The sequence below is a fragment of the Geospiza fortis genome, unplaced genomic scaffold (assembly GCF_000277835.1).
Source record: "Geospiza fortis unplaced genomic scaffold, GeoFor_1.0 scaffold333, whole genome shotgun sequence".
In the NCBI taxonomy this organism is placed as follows: domain Eukaryota; kingdom Metazoa; phylum Chordata; class Aves; order Passeriformes; family Thraupidae; genus Geospiza; species Geospiza fortis.
In genome coordinates this window covers 2,895,688-2,916,043 of record NW_005054347.1, presented here as the reverse complement: position 1 = coordinate 2,916,043, position 20,356 = coordinate 2,895,688, and the positions used below count along the sequence as shown (strand labels likewise).

Genomic DNA, 20,356 nt, shown 5'->3' with positions numbered 1-20,356 from the left:
GTGCGTCACCCTGACTTTTGCGGGGTGCAGCAGACATGGGCAATGTCGGGGCGGGGAGTGAAAGCATACTCTGGTTTCTCTTCAGATCGTATAAATCTTTCGCCTTTTACTAAAGATTTCCGTGGAGAGGAACAGGCACGAGTGTCGAGAAATTTTTTGAGGCTCCATTTCGGTGGAGCTATCCCTATTCTGGTTAAAAATAGATAAATGCTCTTATTTTGAAAACATCAATCACACCAGAGGCGTGTAAAAACGTTACGTCCGCCTCCTACACTGACCGTCACCACATTTGCTCAAACTCTGCGGGGTATCCAGCGGCACCTCGATATACTGCTGGCTCCATAGCCCTGTCTGGCAGCGGCTCCTCCGCCCGTTAAACCGGCGGCGGTTGCTGTGCGGGTGTCTCGCTGCTGGGGCGGGACGCGGTTCCTGTCCCCGAGCCATGGACTCCCGCCTCTGCCGCAACGTCTATCCCGGTGTCGTTATTAACATCCAGCGGAGCAGTGGTGAGGAGTGGGGAATGGGGCGTCTGCAGGCTCCTGGCCTCTGCCGCCCGCGGGAGTCCCGGCGGCGTGGGGCGCCAGGTTTGGGCTTAATGCTGGCTTTTTCCAGGCTCAATCCATAAGGCCACGGTGAAGGTGGTGGACGTGGAGCACTCCAGCGTGACCGTGGAGTGGTGTGAGAGTGGTGTCACTAAGGGCAAGGAGGTGAGTGCGGACTGCTCGTGGCCCTTCCCTTCCCTGCGTGCTCCGACGCCGCCGGGCCCGGGAAGCCCGAGGCTCGTCCGGGCGCTGCTGCCCCGCTGCGCTGCTTGTTTTATACGTAAGGAAAGCAATGCTCTAGGTGTACCAAGGTAAAGTGTGAGAGCTGCAGTGCCTAAGCTGCACCCTTTGCCTTTCGGAGGGATCAGGGAGGTGTTGGGCCTCTCGCACTGTCGACTATCCCAATGCTCCTAAGATTCCAGTTTGCTAGCTCTGTTTGTTGGCTTTCCATGTCTTATACTATGGCCTTCAGTGTTTCCTTAAGATCTGTAACTAATAAGGTGCTAGGTTTGATTTCCTGAATTTCTGCACCAATATGAAATAAATATCGTGTGAGATGGGATGGGAGAGAAGGGAGTCTGAGGCTGAAATCCTGACACTTAAACAAGTCTGATACTCAGCAAATGTACTTGTCCTTCTGGTATGTCTAGAAATGTGTAGACTCTGGATTTCAGCAAAAATCTTAAAAGTTGCCATTGCCTGGTTGTTAGAAACCAAATCTTACTCTGTGCATGTGCCTGCTGCATTCAAATATAACAAATGTACAGATTTGCATATAATTATTGGCTAAATTGTATTTATGTATTAAGATGTTAAATCTTTAGGAAAATACTTCAAAATCCAACAATTTTCTTATGTGCTTATGTGTATATGCTGTGCATGTGATGAGGTGAAGGCAGAACTATGATTTCACATCAGGGGCAGTCAGGAATAGCTGGTCCCAGGTGAAATTGTTTGCAGTAGCAAGTGAAGATGCAGGTGAATTAAGTTATGGATTAAATGCTGAATCCTTCATTTCCCAGAGTCTAAGCAGCTCTTTGACGTTTATTTCGGTAAGCACAATCACACAGTAAACACTTAATGCTCCCCTAGCACAGAAGTTACAGAGCTGCTGAGATTTACTAAGATTAGCAGTGGCAGATTAGAGCAGGGGATGCCAAATGGGCTTTGCCCTTCTCTTCAGAAGTGCTCTATGGCACCTGCAGAGCTGTGTGGTGTTTGGCAGATGAGGGTAAATGGCTTAACTAGCACATTTTTTTCTGGTGTATTTAGATGTACTAGATTGTTCAAATGGAATAGGAACTACAGTTTTGCTCTTCCAAGCAATTTTAACATAACATTTGGCAGGCAGTGGGTCAAGTTTGCTTGCCTTCACTGAAAGTCCAGATTAGGAAAAACCAGTCCCTAAGTGGAAGCAGCATTATTCTACTATGTAAAATTCTGCCTTTACTCTTGCAGCTTGATATTAGTGATGTCATTGCAATAAATCCTGAATTATTAGAACTACCTCCTGCTGATGTGAAAGAGAATGTTCCCTTGCAAGACAACGTAACTGTACAGGTAAGTGCTTTAAAGTAGTTTTGTTTTTTCTAAGGTATTGTTGCATAGGTCTTGTTCTATATAATACTCTCAGTCTTAAAATTTGAGATCTCTAACTTGCTTTTCTGTCTCATAGTTAGGCTTTGGTCAGGAATTCTTGTCATATTGATGTTGCCCTGAAGAGCAGTGCTAGGTGCTTGCTGTTTACTCCAATTGCTTGCAGCATTCCTTGTTTTTCAGAAACAGAAGCGTAGAACAACCCTTTCAAAAATTCCTGCTCCTCGAGAAGGTGAGAAAATGTCTTTTTTTTCTCTCTGCTGTGCCCTTGTGGAACTGTGCTGGTCTTTCACTGGAGCCATAATATTGTGCTTTAGTGCATCATAAAGCTGCTCATTCGGGCAGTGCTAACAAATGTCTCATACCAATGTTTTGGACTCCTGAGGGCAGGAACTCTCCTAATAGGTTGCTGTCCTGCTCCTGTGAGCTGGGGTTTGTTCATGTGTTCTCCTCTTCTGCAGTATTCCTGTAGTTATTCCCTGCTTTAAATGTCACTAGACAGTTGCTGTTGCAGTGAGTTTTAAAGCTCTGTATGGAGCTTTGAAAATGCCACAAATAACAGAAGTTAAGTGGCAATTATTAAGATTAAAAGTGTCAGAATGAGAGTAGGAAGGACAAGAAAGAAATAGTGGTGACAAATGTATGTCTCCTCATTAAGCAGCCTCCCTGGACAATAAGTAGAGCTTTATGCTTGGAGACCTTTCAGAGCAGGCAGCCAAAGTGCCAGCTGGTGTGCCCAGCTCCCTGATTGCCTGTCAGTACAATGTGTTGAGCAAAGCCAGAAGGGTAGATAGAGATGTCACCGTGGGATTGCTAAGAAATTGTTCTTCCTGAGGTGTCAGGAGTTAGAAAATGCCTGTTTTCTACCTTCTCTTAGCTTTATTAGTTTACTCTTTAGGCTTTTTAAATTGCAAATGGCAGCATTACAGGTCTGTTTGTAAAACACTGTATGATGCTGAGGTTGAATGATTGCTGATTTAATGATTCTCTTAAAGTGCATACTTAGCCAAAACTTGTGCTTCTCCATTCAATTGAGCTGTAAAGAAAACATCTGGGCATGTTTGGCCTCTTCTGTTGCATGCAATGTGAGACAGGGAAGCTGGTCCCAGAAGACAACAGTACAAATTCCCTGGTATCAGAGAGGCAGGAGTTATCCAAGAATCCTAATGTGTAAGAAGCTGTTCTGTACTGGAGTATCCTGATCTTTCTCAAATTCAGAGAATTCCATAATTTTTGTGAACTGACAAACAAAATCATGTGGTAAAACATGACTGCCTATATATAGGTCTGTTAATAGAACTGGATAGCCAGCTGGAAAACACGTGTGTTAATCCAGTCACTGGTTGATGGAAACATGTCCTTGCAGAGGTTACAGCTCTCCTGAGGTATAGAATCTAATTGCATCACTGAAATATCTGTTGCCTGTCCTAGTGGCACAGTCTTGTCCCTGCTCAGAGCTTAGAGCAGCAGTGTTTTCAGTATTCATCAAATAATTTCTATTGTTAAAACTAGCTAAGGCCCAGGAGTGTCAGAGTATCTGTCCTGTTGCAAACTCTGCACTGCACCATTTAGAAAGCTAACATCAGCTTCTCTCATGTTCTTAGACTAAACAAATTAAAGAAGATCAGCAGGTGTCTGTCTCCATCTTATCCAGGAAAGGAGAGAAGCAGAAGCAGTGCTTTCAGAATTAATTAAGGAATAGATATTGCCTCAGTCCCATGAATCAATAGGAATTTTTGAGGATGCTGAATACCCTCACTACAAGAATCACTTGAATCAAACCCGTTTAGATGGAGTGAATCCTCCAGCTACTCTGCCTGTCCAGGAGCACCAGCAGTTATAGAAACAGTGCTGTTGAGTGTGAGATGAGATCAGGTCTGGGCATGTGGGACAAGAGAAAATGGAATAAAATACCCTTTCTGAGTATAATGAAACTGATGCTTTTTGTTTCTAAAATTGCAGCAGTCACATTTAATGTCTCTGCACATGAGCAGAAGATTCAAGGTAAAGAGTTAACGGGAACAATGAATTTTGTGTATGGTTTTAAGAAATTTGATTCAGAATTGAAAAGAACCCTTGGTCTCCAACAGATCTGGTGTCCTTTGAAATAAGTGATTCCTTCTGGATAAATTCTAATAATTGCTGGTCACAAGGGGTGAAGGTAGTTCTAGCTTGCATATCACACTTTATCTTTTATATCAGATTTGCTTTTTTTTTAAACAAATCTATTGAGGTAAACATTCCAATCCTTGTCCTAGGAAGCTTTGTAAAGAGCTTGATCTCAGTGAAAGAAATACCTTGGCATGTGAAAATGGAGACTGCCTACAAAGGGACCTTTTTCAAAGATTTGCTGTTGTAGTTATACAGGATTTTTTAAGCTGAATGTAGTGCTACAGAACTCCCAGCCTACTGTGCACCGCACACAGGCTGTGTGTGGGTGCCCTCATGGTTGGTGGGCACAGTGCTGCCCATGGCCAGTTGCCAGGCTGCTATACCCATGTCACCATCAAAGAGTTAATTCATCCAGCCCTGCAAGCGTGAAGCTTCAGAGCATTTAGTGGTTTTCTGACTTGAAACTTCCTCCTTCCTAGGTATTAGGGTGTTAGGGTGCTGGAACTGCCATATCCTTACTAGTGGGATCTGAAAGAAATTCCCTGGAATTGCAAATCTGGAGTGAGCTGTTTGCTTTTCTGTGGTGGTGGGTTTATTGACCACTTTTCACCCACATGCATTGCTTTGTCCTGCACTTTGCTAATGGGAAAGATCCTTTTAACCACACCTTCTTCTCCACTGCTCTGTACTCTGTGAGCAACTGATTAATTGCAAGTGTCTGAGTGTCCCTGGATTCCTGTTTCCAAAGCTGTGCGTGGCCATTCCAGGATGTCTGCTCTCACAGAACCCCAGTGTGGCTTCCAGGAAGATGAAATGGCAGTAGATCCCTCCACTTCTGTGCAAACCAGAAAATATGTGGCTGGTAAGTGGAGAAACAGAAAATAATTGCTGATAAGTGGAGAAAAGGTCTAGTGAATTCTTAATGTGAAACAATTTTCACTTTGAGTGCATTTAATTATTCAAACTGCAAATCCCAGTGGGAGAGCAACCTGAACTTTTTCATAGATAAAATGAGAGACCTAGATGTCTGCCCCTGTGCAAATATCCATTCCAGCCTGAAGTGTTTTCCAAAGGAGTTTGGAAACAATGTTGTGCATAATGATGTACTTTCTTAGCCAGAGAGCTGTGGTTGGGCAAATTGGGTGGATGTGCTATCTGCTTAATGGCATAAAATGGTATTCATGGTGTTAGAGTGGGAAAAGAAGTGCCTAAACACTGCTGACAACACACCCTGTAACCATATTGGTAGTAGTTTTACCTATACTGACTGAGTAAAGCAAGAACTTGAGCCTCCTTGAATTACAAAATTGTAGTTATTTTACTAGGCTACCCTAAGAATAGCTGAGGGCATGCCTTGCATGTTAAGTTCTACAAAAACACTGAAATAAGAGGCTTGATACTAAATTTTTGTCTAGTTGGTTTGGCCTTGATTTGCAGCATTGCATGAAAATTGGTTTTTGGCAAAAGGTTTAAAAGTTTACTTGCACATTTACCACAGGTTTTAGATAGTTCACTCTCCTGCTGCAGGAGTTGAGAAATGCCTGTGGTCTATGAAGCTTTACAAATTACAAAATTATTCTTGATCTTTGCAATCTAATTATTGGTTTTGGTCTGGCTTCTTTGCTTCTTTCTGCAGCTGGCCGAACCAGGCCTACTGGGCTGGGTTGTGTTCCAGAAGCTTCCCTGGAAAATGTAAATGGAAATACAGAGAATCATCTGCCTGCTGCTAGAACAAACTGTTCAGTGAGCCCAGGTACCTGGGAGCAGTGGGTAAAGACTGACTCATCAGTCAGCAGTGAATCACTCTGATTGCTGCTTTGTGTACTCGGAGACTAAAGCTTTGAAAAGGTGACTTTGGCAGCAAGACAGAATATCTTGATCACTTTATTACAGATGTGTAATTCTGTTATAGTGATATTGCCTTAGAAATGCTGCCTTTGCTTCAGGGTGGTAGCGTGACTTCCAAGGTTGTTTCTGTGATAGATCTCGTTTGGGAAGGAAGTGCTGCAAAATTAATGGCCATCCTTCTGAAGATGATTGTTTCCTGTATGAGCTAGTCTGTCAGCAACCTGGAAAAGTTGAAATATTTGTCTTATGCTTAAAAGCTAGTATGAAATTTAACCCAAGGAACTGTTTTCATTTTATCTAGTTCGAAGAAGATCTAACATTGTGAGAGAGATGGAGAGAATGAGAACCAAGAGAGAAGAAAAGAGAGCTCAAAATAGTGAAATCAGGATAAAACGAGCACAGGTGGAGTACTCTACAATACACCTGTAAGGGGAAATTCTATAGGACCCTGGACTACAGTAGTTGAAACCAAACATATTTTGGACAGGCTTTGTTCTTAGAAAGCTCTACATAAGGATGGATTCATCCTGATTTTAGGAAGTTGTGAATCTTGTAAAATGCTTTGAATTGCATACACCTGCTTGTTTAATATCTCTGTGGCCTTTTTTTGCTGTAACAGATCAATTGCATTCACATCCATGGTTTTCCATGCAGGAGTTTGACAGCAGCTATCCAAACTGGGAGTTTGCACGTATGATCCAGGCATTCAGAGCAACTTTAAGCTGCCAGCCAATATCTATAAGTGATCCAGTAAGTAAATACTGAGGCTACGAACTGCAGCCTGGCGACAGACTTCTCTATTTTGTACTGAAAATGTCGGTATCAAGCAGTTTGTGCATTGCTGCACCTTGGAAATCCTCTGAGCATATTGAGGAAGTTGGGGGTATCTGTAAGGTCACTTGCCTTCCCTATTTAGGGCTAAGCTGTCTTGTTTTACTTTGTCACTAGTGAAGAGTCTGTGGTTCAACAATTATCATGCAATGATGTGTGACCATCAGTTGCACAGCCATTGTTATAGGAATAGGCACAATTTAAAATGGTCTGACCTATTACAGAACATATTAATTGATTTTTAAATATGTCAAAAAGTGGAGGAGCAAAAGTAGAGGTTGAAAACTAGAGAACCCTGGCTTGATCAGTACACTCAGCCATTAAAAAACCCTGTGTACCTCGTGCTGTGTGTGACAGGAGAAGAGCTTGTTGCCTTTCCCTTCTGTCTCACCCAATGGCATATGCACTTCCCAGCTCATCTGCTGTGTAGCTGTGCTGCACAAATAGCTCAACTTGCTGCATCAGTAAAGAACTCCAGGTTACCAAAAACCTCTGGGGTAAATGAAAATATTAATTTGCCTGAATAATTACTTGACCATAGCTGCAGTATTGATATCATAAATTTTGCTGGAAAGTATTTCCGTCTTACATGTTGGAGAATGCTGCATAAAGGTAAATTATTTGTAGTTTTGCTTTTGCACTGAATGCACTTTAAGACTGACATCCCTGCATGAGTGGGTCGGCTCAGAAGCAACTCTGATCAGCATAAAGAAAAATGGATGTGAGGGAGCACTGGATCTCTCTGTAATAAAGAGTAATTGGGAAATATTTACTTATTTTCTTACTTTTCTTTTAGATAGAAGAGCACAGGATTTGTGTCTGTGTGAGAAAGCGCCCTCTCAATAAGCAAGGTGAGTATACTGACCAAACAGCTCTGTCTTGAACAGTTTGACTTTGTTCAAACTGTTTTTGTTGAAACTGAGGGTCTTTTCTGTCAACAGAACTTCAAAAAAAGGAATGTGATGTGGTTACTGTTCCGAGCAAGTGTGTCCTGATGGTGCATGAGCCAAAGCAGAAAGTGGACCTAACAAAATACCTTGAAACCCAAACGTTTAGATTTGACTTCTCATTTGATGAAACTGCTTCGAATGAAATGGTGTACAGGTAATGCTTGCTGCTTACTGGAAATGGCTTTCAGATAAAAGCATGGAGCTGTGGCCAGATGGCATCTAAGCTTAAGAAACTTACTTGAAATAAGTATTAGAATCCTTTTTGAAGGAAGCTGAAGGACTGAAAAGTCTAAGGCTTATTTTTGGCATAGCCTTGCTGATTGCCTAAGGATTTGCTTATTTTTTTAGTTTTGTTTCTTGTTAAAACTGATGATGAAGCAGTGTATGTAATATTTGCTGTAACTATTTTTTTTAATCTTTTGAATATTCAGATTCACTGCTAGACCTCTTGTAGAGACCATCTTTGAGGGTGGGAAGGCGACATGCTTTGCATATGGCCAGACAGGCAGTGGCAAGACACATGTAAGTTTTTCTCCAAGGTCTCAGATTTTCTAGCTTTGATAAGCTATTTCAAAGCTTCCTGATGCTTGAGCATGAGTAGAATTGTGTAAGAATTTTGGATCTTGGTTTTATTGTCTTCAAGCTAATACTTTGTAAGATGTTAACTCTTTTTCTGTAGCTTTATGTACTAGTGGGTTTCCTTTGACCTTGTGTGGAAAATTGTACTGGCTTTTCAAAAGAATTAGAAAAAATCTTTTTAGAAAAAAGAATAAGAAATATAAAAAGATTTTTTTTTTCTTTAGACAAAAGAAAATCTAGCTTTTCAAAGGTTTAGGATGTATTGATAGGTCAGTTTTAGTCATGGCTATTCCTTGCCTCAAATGCCTGTTGCTGTTTAACTCCTGTCTGTATAGAGGGGCTGTTAGCCTACATCAGACATAGGCCAGTCTGTCCTGTGCTTTGAGCTTGGAGGCTTTCCAAAGAATTCAGCAATTATATAAAAATAAGCCTCATGATGCATGTAAATATTTAAGTGATCTGGTATTTGTGAAGTGGGTGAGTTAGTGTATTTGCTTTCTAACCACTCCTTCCAGTCTAACAGTTGCAGCTTTAAGAGTTGTGAAAATTCTTTTGTCTCAAAAGAGAAAGCTTGCTCTAAACTTTCAACAGCTGTGTTGTCTTTAACTTTCTCCTTCTGGGATCTATGGGGAAGAATCCTCACAGCATGATAGTGGAGTCAAATGTGCTGTCCTGCTCTGCAAGAAGCATTTACCTTAAACCACAGTGATCTGCACTGGACTGGGCTAATGCACTGCTTTGAGTAATCAGTCATTGCTGTTGTTCAGTGATAGAGGCAAGTTTTAGGCTAGGACCTCCTATCTTTGGTATGTAGTGAGCTGTAGATCTTTTCCAGTAATCCCGACAAAAAGTTGGAGCTTTATACAAGTTTGAACACAGGCTGCCTTCATTGTCCTGGAAAGGGCAGAGAAACCTGCTTACCTGAGCCTCATTACAGGAATACAGCTGTGATGCACTAAAATCACAGGTGAAGTTACTTTCCCTTCCCAGTCCTAGGGCAAAACTAGTGCAGGGATAACAGCTGTACCTTGAGACTGGAGTGTTGCACATTAAACTCTGCTAGATTGAGAATGTGTCATGGCATTGAGCTGTATTTTAAATAACAGTGGTAGAGCAAATCACTAGGATAGCACTAACTGAAATTTTTTTTGTAATTAAAGATACTTTGGTCAAAGGAGTTAAAGGTATTGTCTGCCCTAAATTTGTATTTTCATGTTAACTTTTGCAAGTAGTTGTAAAAATCTTTTGACCTAGATCCTAACAAATGAAGCTTTCTCTTCTGACTAGAGGCTGTTTGGTTGCACTGTCAAAGTAGTTTCCTTGGAGGAACAATTGCTTTGACTCTGCACCCCAGAGCCTTAAAGGTGCACTGCTTTGTGTAGGCCAGATCTTCTTTTTGAACTGATAGGAAAGCTGCAAACTAATTTAGCACTGCATTCCAGTAATCTTGCTGGCATTGGGGCTTATCTATGGTAATTTCCTAGTCTGGTTTTGGGACAAAGATCAGATAGGCTGACTTATTGGTGCCATGGCTGACCTCTGGCCTTTTCTCTTCACAGACTATGGGTGGAGACTTCTCTGGGAGAGGCCAGAATGCCTCGAGGGGCATATATGCTTTTGCCTGTGAGTTGATTCTTCTATACATACAAAAATCAGATTAATGCTTATTTTTCTTAACTAGGTAAGATCTGTTTTTTATGGTTATTTTAAACATGCACAGTAGAAGATACATAAAGTATTTGTGTTTTCAATAATAAGAGATGGTGTTTGCAGGAGGTATGATTATTTTTTCATTCCTTTTACAAAATATTTTTCCTCTTGCCTGCAAGTGTCTACATCCATACTGAACTCACCAGAAGCTACTTGTTTCTGATAAGTTTACTAATTAGGCATTTGCTGGGCAGAACCATTTAATTTTGATTCTTCTGCTTTGCTTTTGTCTCAGACATATCTGAGTACAACACAACTCTACCCATTTGTGATATAAAACTTGTTAGGCAAAAGGAGGCATGTATTGTGTTTCTTTCTATAAGCCTTAAATGCAAAAAAACCTAGCATGTCCAAAATTATTTCAGGAAACAGATGCTTAGAAGCCCTTCCTTGATATAATGTCTAGAAAGTACCACAAAACCTGACCTTTACCTTCCCTTTAGAAAGACACAGTGTGAACTTAGTGAGCAGCAAAGCAGCTGAACCAGGAACAACTGTTGGCTGATCTCTGAAAAATAGTTCTGACTGGCCCTGAAGGAGTCTCTGCTTTTCAGCTCAGCTTCAAAATCTGGAGCCTGATTGTGAAAAGCTGCACTGGATCTAGCCACAGGGTCAACTAAGCTGGTATATTGTCCCCAAACTTCAGCAATGCAGATGTTCAGGGATGCATGTTTTCTAAACTTTCTGCAAGATGTACTTGAAACACAAACATGTGACTTTTTCAGGCCTGTCCAAAACAATAGAGGATCCCAGTGTTCCCTTAGAGCAGTAAGGATTGTTATCTGTGGGTGGCATTAGCAGTTGAAACTCCTGTATTTCCCTGGTTTCAGTCCCTGGGTAAGGATGCTGCTCAATCTGTTCTCCAGATGGTAGCACAGCACTGATTGTTAGCATTTGTTTGGACGACTGTCACTCAGTGCTAGACACTGCCTCATAGCTGTGCAGTGTTTGACAGTAGATCAAGTAGCAACTAGAATGTGTTTTAAACTAGTTAACTAAACTTCTGTCTTTTCTCACTAGCACAAGATGTCTTCCTGCTCCTAAACCAGCCCAGGTACAGGAATCAGAATCTGGAAGTCTATGTGACTTTCTTTGAAATATACAATGGAAAAGTAAGACCTTTTTTTATTTTTAAATCTTGACCTGATTTCTTTGGTTGACTATTTCATAAGTAGCTGAGTCAAACTTCACGCCTTCTATAGTTCTATGTATTATGTTTATATTGTTGTGTTTTGGTTTGAATTTGAAATCTACGTTAAAGATGTGGTTTCTATATAGCTTTATACAAAGACAGAGAAAAATACTTACAAGGAGTCCTTGTTCAGATTTGCCTCAATCTTTTTGCCTAAATATAGGTGTTTGACCTCTTGAATAAGAAGGCCAAACTTCGGGTCCTGGAGGATGGCAAGCAACAGGTCCAGGTTGTTGGTCTCCAAGAAAAACCAGTTAGCTGTGCTGAGGATGTCATCAAAATGATCTTGACGGGCAGTGCCTGCAGGTGTGGTGACTTAAAATCTGTAAAAGAGGAGTCATGTCCTGTTGCATCTCCATGTTTAGAAAAGCATATATGATGCCTGTAGCTGGTGCTTTGAGATTTATACAGAAGCTTGTTGTTCTCAGTGAAGGCACTGAGCAGCGCCTCTGCATGAATACCAGGGAGTGCTTACACAACAAAGGAGTGGAAGGGCTGGGTTCAGCCTGCCTTCCACAGGAAGTGTCAGAGCTCCTTGTTCATGTATGCTCTTGGAACTCCAATAAGAGAAACCATTCACATAAGGAGATGGCTGCCTTGATGCTTTCTAGTATCAGCTAGTCCACAGGAATACAAGTAGCTCCCTGTGGGCTTGTAAGATCAAGGAACAGCAGCTGGTATGAACCATAATTGCAAAAATGGTTTGGCTTAACTGCAGGCCAGATGAGCTATTCCAATGGCAACAAAAATACTGCATGTTGTTCAGGAATCCTGTCTAAAGAATCCTTGAAAGCAGGTGCCAAGGGACAGCTGTAGGCTTGGCACATCATCCTGGCAGGAAAGGCCGTGGTAGGGGCAGCTCTGCCATCATACTGGTATCTTTAACTGGGAGCTAAAATCTGTATTACCAAGTGTTATCTGCTTCAGTTAAGCTGCCACTGCTGTGGAAATGTTTGTAAGCAAATGAGAGCTTCTTAGCTTCTGTACTGCACTGTGTGGGCAAATATGCATATCCTAAAAGCTTATTCAGCATTCTGTGCAGCCTTTTTTGGCTAGCAATTTAGTCATGAACTGTTTTTACATTTCAGGCTACTCCCTCCTTTTCCCCAGTAGCAGGGATGATGGTGGAACAGTGAACCTGCCAGCATTCTCAGGGAATAAATGATAAAGAAGGTCACAGGGAGATTTAAATTAAAAGATGTCACTCTGTGCCTTGCAGTAATGGGGCAGGTGCAGCTGCACAGCAGAGGTGAAGTGCCAAGCCAGCTTGGCTGGAGAAAGGGATTTACCATGATTGTAATGTGCTAGCACAGCTAATGCTGTTTAGTGGGGAGCTTGGCTGAGCTTACTGTATAATGGCAGATGCATTAGGAAAATGACATGTGGTGTGCTGAAGGTGTGACTTCCAGCTCAAGTGCATGTGAGGCTTTAGCACTCAGAAAGGCATTCCAACGTAGGCTGGCTGAGTTGAGCCAGGCAGCTTAAATGGCCTTAAATTTCTATAACCAGGGTGCAGGTTGGTATTTTCCACAAGTAGTTCTGTGCTCTTATATCAGAAACAATTCTATAGTTCACACAAACTTAAAGTATTAATGCGTGGGATAAACCCTAGGAGGTTAATTGAATGGCTACAGGTCTTATCTAGTGCTGTCAGGACCTGTTGTTTTGTTACACATTTCTAAGGCTTGTTTGCATCTCTGCTGAAGGACATCTGGGCAGACTTTTGCAAATGCCAGCTCTTCCCGGTCACACGCCTGCTTCCAAATCATCCTGCGCCGAAGAGGACAAATGATTGGCAAATTTTCCTTGGTGGATCTGGCAGGAAATGAAAGGGGTGCAGACACATCTAATGCTGATCGGCAGACACGGATGGAAGGTGCTGAAATCAATAAGAGCTTGCTGGCTTTGAAGGTGAGCTACAGCTCCTGGACCAGAGTGATAATCCACATGTGGATTCTAACTCTGGGGTTATCTGTTCTGTTTCATTCCAGTATGAGGAAAAAACCAAAAAAGTCTTAGTTTAGGATGTGAGCAACCTAAAAATAGAGTATACTCCCATTTAGAATGTTTCCAGCAAAGTAGTGCAGTCTTGTCAGCCCAGACACTGGTACAGCTATTTCAATCTTCATTCAATATGACCTTTTTAGTGTGGGGGGGTTTGTGACATATGATGGCTATACCTACTGTCCTGTGACAGATACCTACTTGGAGTATATTTTAAAGACTATGAAGAACTTGGAGCAATACATGTGACCATTCTTCAGCTTGTTGGGTTTACCGGCAACTGGTGGTTGATAGCTTGCAGAGCTGTTTGAAGAGAGGTGCCACACACTGCATTCACAATACTGTCTTTTTGTAGGAGTGCATCCGAGCTTTAGGGCAGAACAAGTCTCACACCCCTTTTCGGGAGAGCAAGCTGACACAGGTGCTGAGGGACTCTTTCATAGGAGCAAACTCAAGGACCTGCATGGTGAGTATGCACATGTCAGACACAATGTTTGGCTTCTATAATTCAACCAAATAGCTGCATGTTCCTCTACAGCAAGGGGTTTTTTAAGTCAGAAAGCTTTAGATCTTGTTAAGCAAACAAAAAACCCAAATATTTTCCTCACGGAAACTTGCCTGTGGTGAGTGAGATAATAAATTTGTGAGTTGTGCCCAGCTGTTGTAGAAGCAGGGCTCTGGAAGTCTTTTAATACAGTGAATCTGCAAGAGAGCTTGGTGCAGTCTCAAAGGGCTTTGCTTTCTGTGGATGGTGAAGCACAGCAGGTGCACACAAAGACAGTGGAAAGTTGGATACAGGGGTGCTGGCATGTCCTACAGAATCCATAAAGAAAAATGGACTTGGCTGTCTCAACTCCAGCCCTTTGTCCTCAAATGTCCCAGCTGCGTGGTGAGATCTGTAGGAGCATTAATGAGCAAAAGTCAGATAGGAGTCACTAAGGTTTCTTTTGTGTTTGCAGATAGCAATGATTTCTCCAGGCATGAGTTCGTGTGAATACACCTTAAACACACTGAGATATGCTGACAGGTAATGGCCTTTCTGACCTGGGGATTATAATCTTATTGTAAAAAGCATTTTAGCTGCTTTTACTCTGACCTTTGGAACCTCAAGTTCTCTTGTATTGTTTGTGTTGGCAACCTGGAGGATGGTTGTTAAGAGCAAAGTATCTTAGAGTTGTCATATGAAACCAACCTGGGTGTTGTATGTGAGACATAATAGAGATGATGTAAAACCATGAGTAATGTCTCTTCCTCAAAGGAATCTCCTCTCATGCTAGACTTCAGGCTGCCCTAGTTCTTGTAGGGAGTTTACCCTGTCCTGAATGGTTATCTCCATGCCTTTTACTTTTTGTAGTACTTTGTGACCCATCTGTAAGGGTGTGCTAAGAATGTGTGTACTCAATGAGTGTTTTAGTTCACTCAAAGAATCACTGGCAAAGGTAGCAGCAAAAGCAGGTTCAGAATTAAATGAAAGACACAGTTTGTTGGCAAGGTTCACTCTACTACTGACTAGGTGGTTAAAGCACACAGAGAAGAAAACTGACTAAAATCAATCAATCTAAAATTAAAATCAACTTAAAATTACCTGCCTGGAAGCCTGGGGAATGGAAAAATGGGTAAGGTTAGAAAAAGAAAGGGTAAAGATGAAAAGGACTAAAGGAGACCCTCTCCTTGAGTTACAAGGTTCATGATGTGACCCCCTTGTCAAACATAGCCCTGGACTTGACCAACGGTTTAGGCCTAAAGATTTTAACTGCACTTAATCCATAGCCTAATTTAAATAATTTAACATAAGATTCTATTGAATTTACTATAAGCACAACACTCACAGGCCTAACTTACTTACAAATACTTAACATACTTAAGAATCTAAGACTGTAACCTTCATAGTATATTTGCTATAGCATAGTCACACACATACCAGGGGTATGTACCACCTGCTGTGAAGGGATTCTGGTCCCAGCTCAACTGATGCCAGTGTAACTGCCAGAGTGGCTCCTGGATGCCAGACAGAAAAGTTTACTTAACACAAACATCTCCTGGCTTTCCTTCCCACAGTATTCAGGAGTTTCTGCCCATATAAGCCTGTTCTGGGGATGGTAACTGTGTGACTCTTAAAGTGCAACTGATTGTTTCTTGCTGAGTGCTGATTGATTGATTGCGGCAGCTGCTTTGTGATGCTGTAGCCAAGAAACTGATGAAGATGGACTTGAGTGACAAATCTTCTTGTTGCAGAGTGAAAGAGCTCAGCCCTCATGATGGAGGCAGCGAAACTCAGAGTCAGATGGAGACTGAGGAGGCTGAGACCAGTACTGAAGGCACAGGTCTTCAACTCAATGTATGTGTGTGCAGTGGGCTAACCAGAACTCAAAGCTGGGAACAACTTGCTGTTCTTACCTTGCCTGTTTCTTGCAGTTCTCCAAGGATGAGGAGGAAGAGCTCTCTCCACACATGTTCAACTATCGAGAGGTTATGACTCAAATTAGTGAACGGGAGGAGAAGGTTGTAGAACAGCTCAGAGAACTGAGACAGGTATGGGGGAGCAGCAAACCCAGCCCAGGCCACCTTCTCTATGTTGATAGCAGCTTGCTTTGTGTGGGCCAAGTGCTGCTGGGGAGGCACCAATGCAAGATGATGTACTACTGGTGTTACTTTTCCCCCACTGCCAACTTTTTCTGGCCTAGCTGGTTAAACTGGGGCATTTCAGTGCTTTTGCCAATTCCCCTCCTCTCCAAATAGCAACCTCTACTTGCTATGAGCACTGATGGCTCCTGGTCTGTAGAAGTTCAGCTATTTTGATTAGACTGCAGATTTGAAGAAACAAATCGAATTTCTAGAAAGTCCATTTCTCATCACTGTTTTGCTTATAAATACAGAAAATGACTACTGAACTTGACTGCCTTTTGGAAATCACAGAGAAACCAGATTATGATCTTGAGACCTTTGTGAGCAGAGCTAAGTACTTCATAGAGGACAGCTCAAGAAGTTTCTTTAGTGTCAGAGGTATGTTAGAGCCTGTATCTGACTAGCACTGTCACTAATGCTTTTCCAAAGACCTGAAAGTAACACCAGCATACCTGTGGGGGTTTGAGCACCCAGTCCTGCATAGCTGAGGTCTGCTAAGTCTGACAGCTGTTTTGGAGAGTTTAGCTTCCTGATCAGTCACCCTGTTGCTCTTCCCTTATTTTACAGAAACACTGGATGCCCTGGGGACTGCCATGCAACTGGAGGAGCAAGCCAGCAAGCAGATTAGCTGGAAGAGGCCTTAATCATTACAGCAAAACCTGGTTCACAAGCAATCTTTCATGCACTTGTCTTGTCTTGCATGTTCGTCAGTGGTTTGTATCACTCCTGTTTTAAATGTGGTAGGGTGTCTGCAGGTCACATGCCCAAGGGCAGTGAACACAGCAGCGTTTTTCTTCATGGCCTGTATCAGGGTACTCAGCAAAGTGCTAAAATGCACCCACTGCAAGGCTTGGGTAGGGGGCCAGAGAGTCTGCAGTCTCTGCCTGAGATAGCTAGCCCTTTGCTGGTGACAGTGGTCTCCCCTAAGAGAACTAACTACACATGTATAGTACATTACCTTTTCCAGATGTGCTTGAAACATTGCAAAACTGTTACAAGTTTTGCTTTTCTAGAAGGAAAGAAAATGGACTATGTGATTGTAAAAACCAGTATTTTACGAAGTTGAATAAATAAATGTTCTTGGATCTCACGATCTTATCTGTCCTATAAAAAATATTTCTTGTTGATTATGGTAAAGTTTTAACAGCTCCTAAAGACTGGCTGGTTGTTGGTAGGGAGGCTGATTTCTTGGATGAAGTTTCTTTTCAAAATCTTTATACTTGTAATGTTTACATAAAAATCACTCAAAATACAATTTGTCTCTTAATTTTGAGATGCTGCTGGGATCCCCTAACAGGGGGGAAGGTGGCTTAGGTGTAGCTGTCTGCTGTCATGGCCCTTGTGTGCAGCCTGGGTCCAGATTGCCGTGCAGACCCTTCCTCTGGGAAAGAACAAGTTAGGGGAGGAACAGTTGTAGGGCATGTGCTAGTGCCTGCTCTTCTACTTATTCAGCTCAGTTCAGCATTTGTCTTCAAAAGCACAAAATAGTTGTGTGAGCTCTAGGTTCAGCCACACAGGATGCACCTATGCAAACATCAGATCACAAAGGGACCCTTCTACCATTACTCCCTCTTTTCTTAGAGCTACCTTCTCCCTCTGAAAGTCAAGGCTGTAATTTAAATGACAAGGCCACCCCCTGCTCTGTACCTGCCATCTGTGGACTGCATCCTTGCTGTGTGTCTGGAGGTGCTGACTATATTGGAGACCAGTTACTCAGCCTGGACCGGGTCAATTGTGTGCAGTGTTTCAGGGCTGGCCTGGAAAAGACAGCAAGAGTTATGGATCTTTGAGAGATGTGAGCAAACATTAGTCACAAGCACTTGAAGAAGGGATACTCCAACCCAGGCATGATCCTCCTCCACTGCTTGGGTGTTTTGTGCTCAATAGTTTAGGTTCTGGGAGCAGAGTGGGGCTGGTTTCTGAACTGTGAAAGGTGACTTGGACCTAGGCTCTGCCTGCATTATACTAAGATGGCACAGCCAGAGTAGAAGGGCTGTTATGCTATACTAAGTCTGGACAAAAGCAAGACAATCCTGTTCCACTTCAGGTGTTAGTACTCTTGGATTACCCAGCCTTTCCCTGTGCAAGGAACAAGGTATTGCCCACTTCCTTCCCTCTGTGGCCCTAATATTGGTTATTTTCCCTGTATCTGCAGGCCATCAGCTCCTACCCTGCATGGGGGAAGAGCCACCCAATGGCCTGAGTCTGTGCCTCTTGGTGCAATCCCAATGGAAAATGCTGTGTTCCTCTCCTGCCCTAGTAGCACCAACAGACACCAGAGTGCCAAAATAAACAAGAAATGTTCAGCTGTGCATGGTTTGACAATCATTTAAAACTGGGGCTTGCTCAGAACCAACTGTTTAATGATCAGTGGGAGCTACCTGGTGTATATTAAAGTCTGGCAAGTTTCCTATGTCACCATAAAACCCCCAGGACTCAAACATCACCACCCTTACTTCTGAGGGGATGTCACTGGAAAACTCATGTTTACCTCCCTACCTACCAAGCATTTTCTGTCATTTGCTTTTGCAGAAAAGGTGTTCTAACAGCACTATCTTGTGGACACTGTAGGAAATTCACACTGAATAAACCAATTTTAGTGCAAATAGCTGAAATTCATTGAGGACTATGCAGTCAATGCTAGGCACTAGATTTTCCAGTGGGTGGCTGATGTTATAAAAGGGTGTTTCACTGCTGGCTGTGGCTCCCAGCTGTGTGGAGGATACAGTGGCTATGAGCAATGCAGCACCCCTCAGGCCTGTGCAGGACATATGTTGCTTCCAGGCCCAGCCATCAAGGGTGACAATACACAAGTCAGATTTCACATCTCTCTATAAATAAAATTTCAAGCCAGTTCCAGTGGCAGGAGCAGGGAGGGTCTGAGCACTTCTACCCGCAGGCAGTGACTCTGCCTCATTCCCAAACGCAGCCATCTCCAACCATCTTAGGGCTGGAGCCTTGACAGAGCTCGGATACTCAGCAGAGAGAGCGCCAGAGGTGAATGGGTGAGTCTTTCCTGGGAGGAACATGTCCCAGTCCTTTCCTACTGAAAGGATGCCATTTCTCTAAAGTTCTTTTCATGGTCCTGTGGATTCTGCTCCAGTGTCTCACGCAATGGCTTTTGTGCCAGCTGCCTGTTAAGCATACTCTCTCAGCCAAAGTGTGGCTGTGTGTGTATGTGGACCATTAGGAAAGAGAGAATGATGCTTTGAAACACTTCTAAGATGTTAGAGGTGGAGTTACTCTGCTAGCATGAAAGGAGGATGGATGTAGTTTTTCAGGAAACACTGTGGCTACATATAACGATCTGTGCACATGCTGCAGCTCAGGCAGTCTGGGCTACTGTGGCCTGCACTCCTGAGCTGAAACTGTTCACCATCCTCAACAGCAGCCCTCAGCACTTCTGTGGAGGCCTGCGGGGCAGTATCAGTGCTGGACCAGGGCAGCTCTTGCTGCTGCGCCCCTCACCTCAGGGGACAGCGCCCTGCACCTCCCCTATCTGCCAGGGAGAAGGCAGAGCCCTGCAGGCGATGACGGACGCTGAGCATTCACATCGGCTGGACAACCTAGGCGGCCACGGTATAACAGCGCGACTTGCAGCTCTATTTTTAACCAGAGTAGGGATAGCTCCACCGAAATGGAGCCTCAAAAAATTTCTCGACACTCGTGCCTGTTCCTCTCCACGGAAATCTTTAGTAAAAGGCGAAAGATTTATACGATCTGAAGAGAAACCAGAGTATACCAGCAGTTTCATCGCCGACCTTGCCCCCGTCTGCTGCACCCCCCATAGATGAGGGCGAGAACAGCCCGCCCGCGGATCTGGGACTCGCATCCCCGCCCGGCCCGGTCCCGCGGGCCGCACACGCCGGGCAGTCCCCAGAGCCCGGGGGGGACAGCGGCCGCAACCCCGGACACCGGCGGGGCCGCGGAGCACCCTGGGCACCATGGGCATGCAAATCAGCCCCGGAACGGGGCGGCCGCAAGGAGCGGGAGGAGCCGGCGGCGCGGATGGGTGGGGCGGGGTGGTGTTGCTGGCGTCGGTGCCACAGCACGTCCATTATCCCCACAGTCCGACCCGCTAGGGATTGCTTATATTCCCCATTGCCGCAATTAATTATTAACAACTCACCCCAGTGCGCTCAGCATTCGCTCTTTCTTTATCGTAAATGGTTAGCTCTACCGTAATGGAGCCACAAAAAATTTCGTAGGACTCGTACGCGTTTCTCTCCACGGAAACGTTTAGGAAAAGGTGAAAGATTTATATGATCTGAAGAGAAACCGGAGAACAGCCATGCTGCACCCTGCACATATGCCCACTGCCCGCTGCCGCCCCACAAGACACGGCGACCCTCACTCAGTTCCTTTCC

At 43.5% G+C, this 20,356-nt stretch overlaps 2 protein-coding genes and 3 non-coding genes across 8 annotated transcripts in view; 2 read left to right on the top strand and 3 right to left on the bottom strand.

Annotated features, from left to right (window-relative positions):
- Positions 1-65: 65 nt before the first annotated feature.
- LOC115948114 lies at positions 66-180 on the top strand. Its single transcript, XR_004081959.1, has one exon. It is a non-coding gene; the product is annotated as a U5 spliceosomal RNA (small nuclear RNA).
- A 199-nt stretch (positions 181-379) lies between these two features.
- On the top strand, positions 380-17,103 carry KIF2C (kinesin family member 2C). Of its 4 annotated transcripts, XM_005423118.2 has the most exons (22): positions 380-506; positions 613-707; positions 2,001-2,102; positions 2,322-2,370; positions 4,101-4,142; positions 4,999-5,112; positions 5,887-6,003; positions 6,400-6,500; positions 6,753-6,848; positions 7,726-7,780; positions 7,871-8,033; positions 8,311-8,401; positions 10,018-10,081; positions 11,189-11,280; positions 11,524-11,666; positions 13,067-13,271; positions 13,720-13,830; positions 14,324-14,391; positions 15,600-15,702; positions 15,780-15,896; positions 16,241-16,367; positions 16,557-17,103. In XM_005423118.2, exons 1-22 carry the CDS (start codon positions 443-445, stop codon positions 16,631-16,633), a joined length of 2,196 nt encoding a protein of 731 aa, XP_005423175.1. In that variant the 5' UTR covers positions 380-442; the 3' UTR covers positions 16,634-17,103. The 4 variants fall into 4 exon arrangements, with proteins under 4 accessions (XP_005423175.1, XP_030914580.1, XP_030914581.1 ...); XM_031058720.1 differs by lacking the exon at positions 4,101-4,142; XM_031058721.1 differs by lacking the exon at positions 5,887-6,003.
- A 391-nt stretch (positions 17,104-17,494) lies between these two features.
- The window catches only part of ARMH1 (armadillo like helical domain containing 1), a 5,625-nt gene continuing 2,763 nt past the window's right edge, over positions 17,495-20,356 (bottom strand). The window contains 3 exon segments of the mRNA XM_031058667.1: positions 17,495-17,513; positions 17,637-17,746; positions 20,119-20,214. Of these exon segments, the coding sequence (XP_030914527.1) occupies positions 17,495-17,513; positions 17,637-17,746; positions 20,119-20,214 (225 nt within the window).
- Positions 19,615-19,729, bottom strand: LOC115948113. The gene has a single exon (XR_004081958.1). It is a non-coding gene; the product is annotated as a U5 spliceosomal RNA (small nuclear RNA).
- Positions 20,162-20,276, bottom strand: LOC115948107. The gene has a single exon (XR_004081952.1). It is a non-coding gene; the product is annotated as a U5 spliceosomal RNA (small nuclear RNA).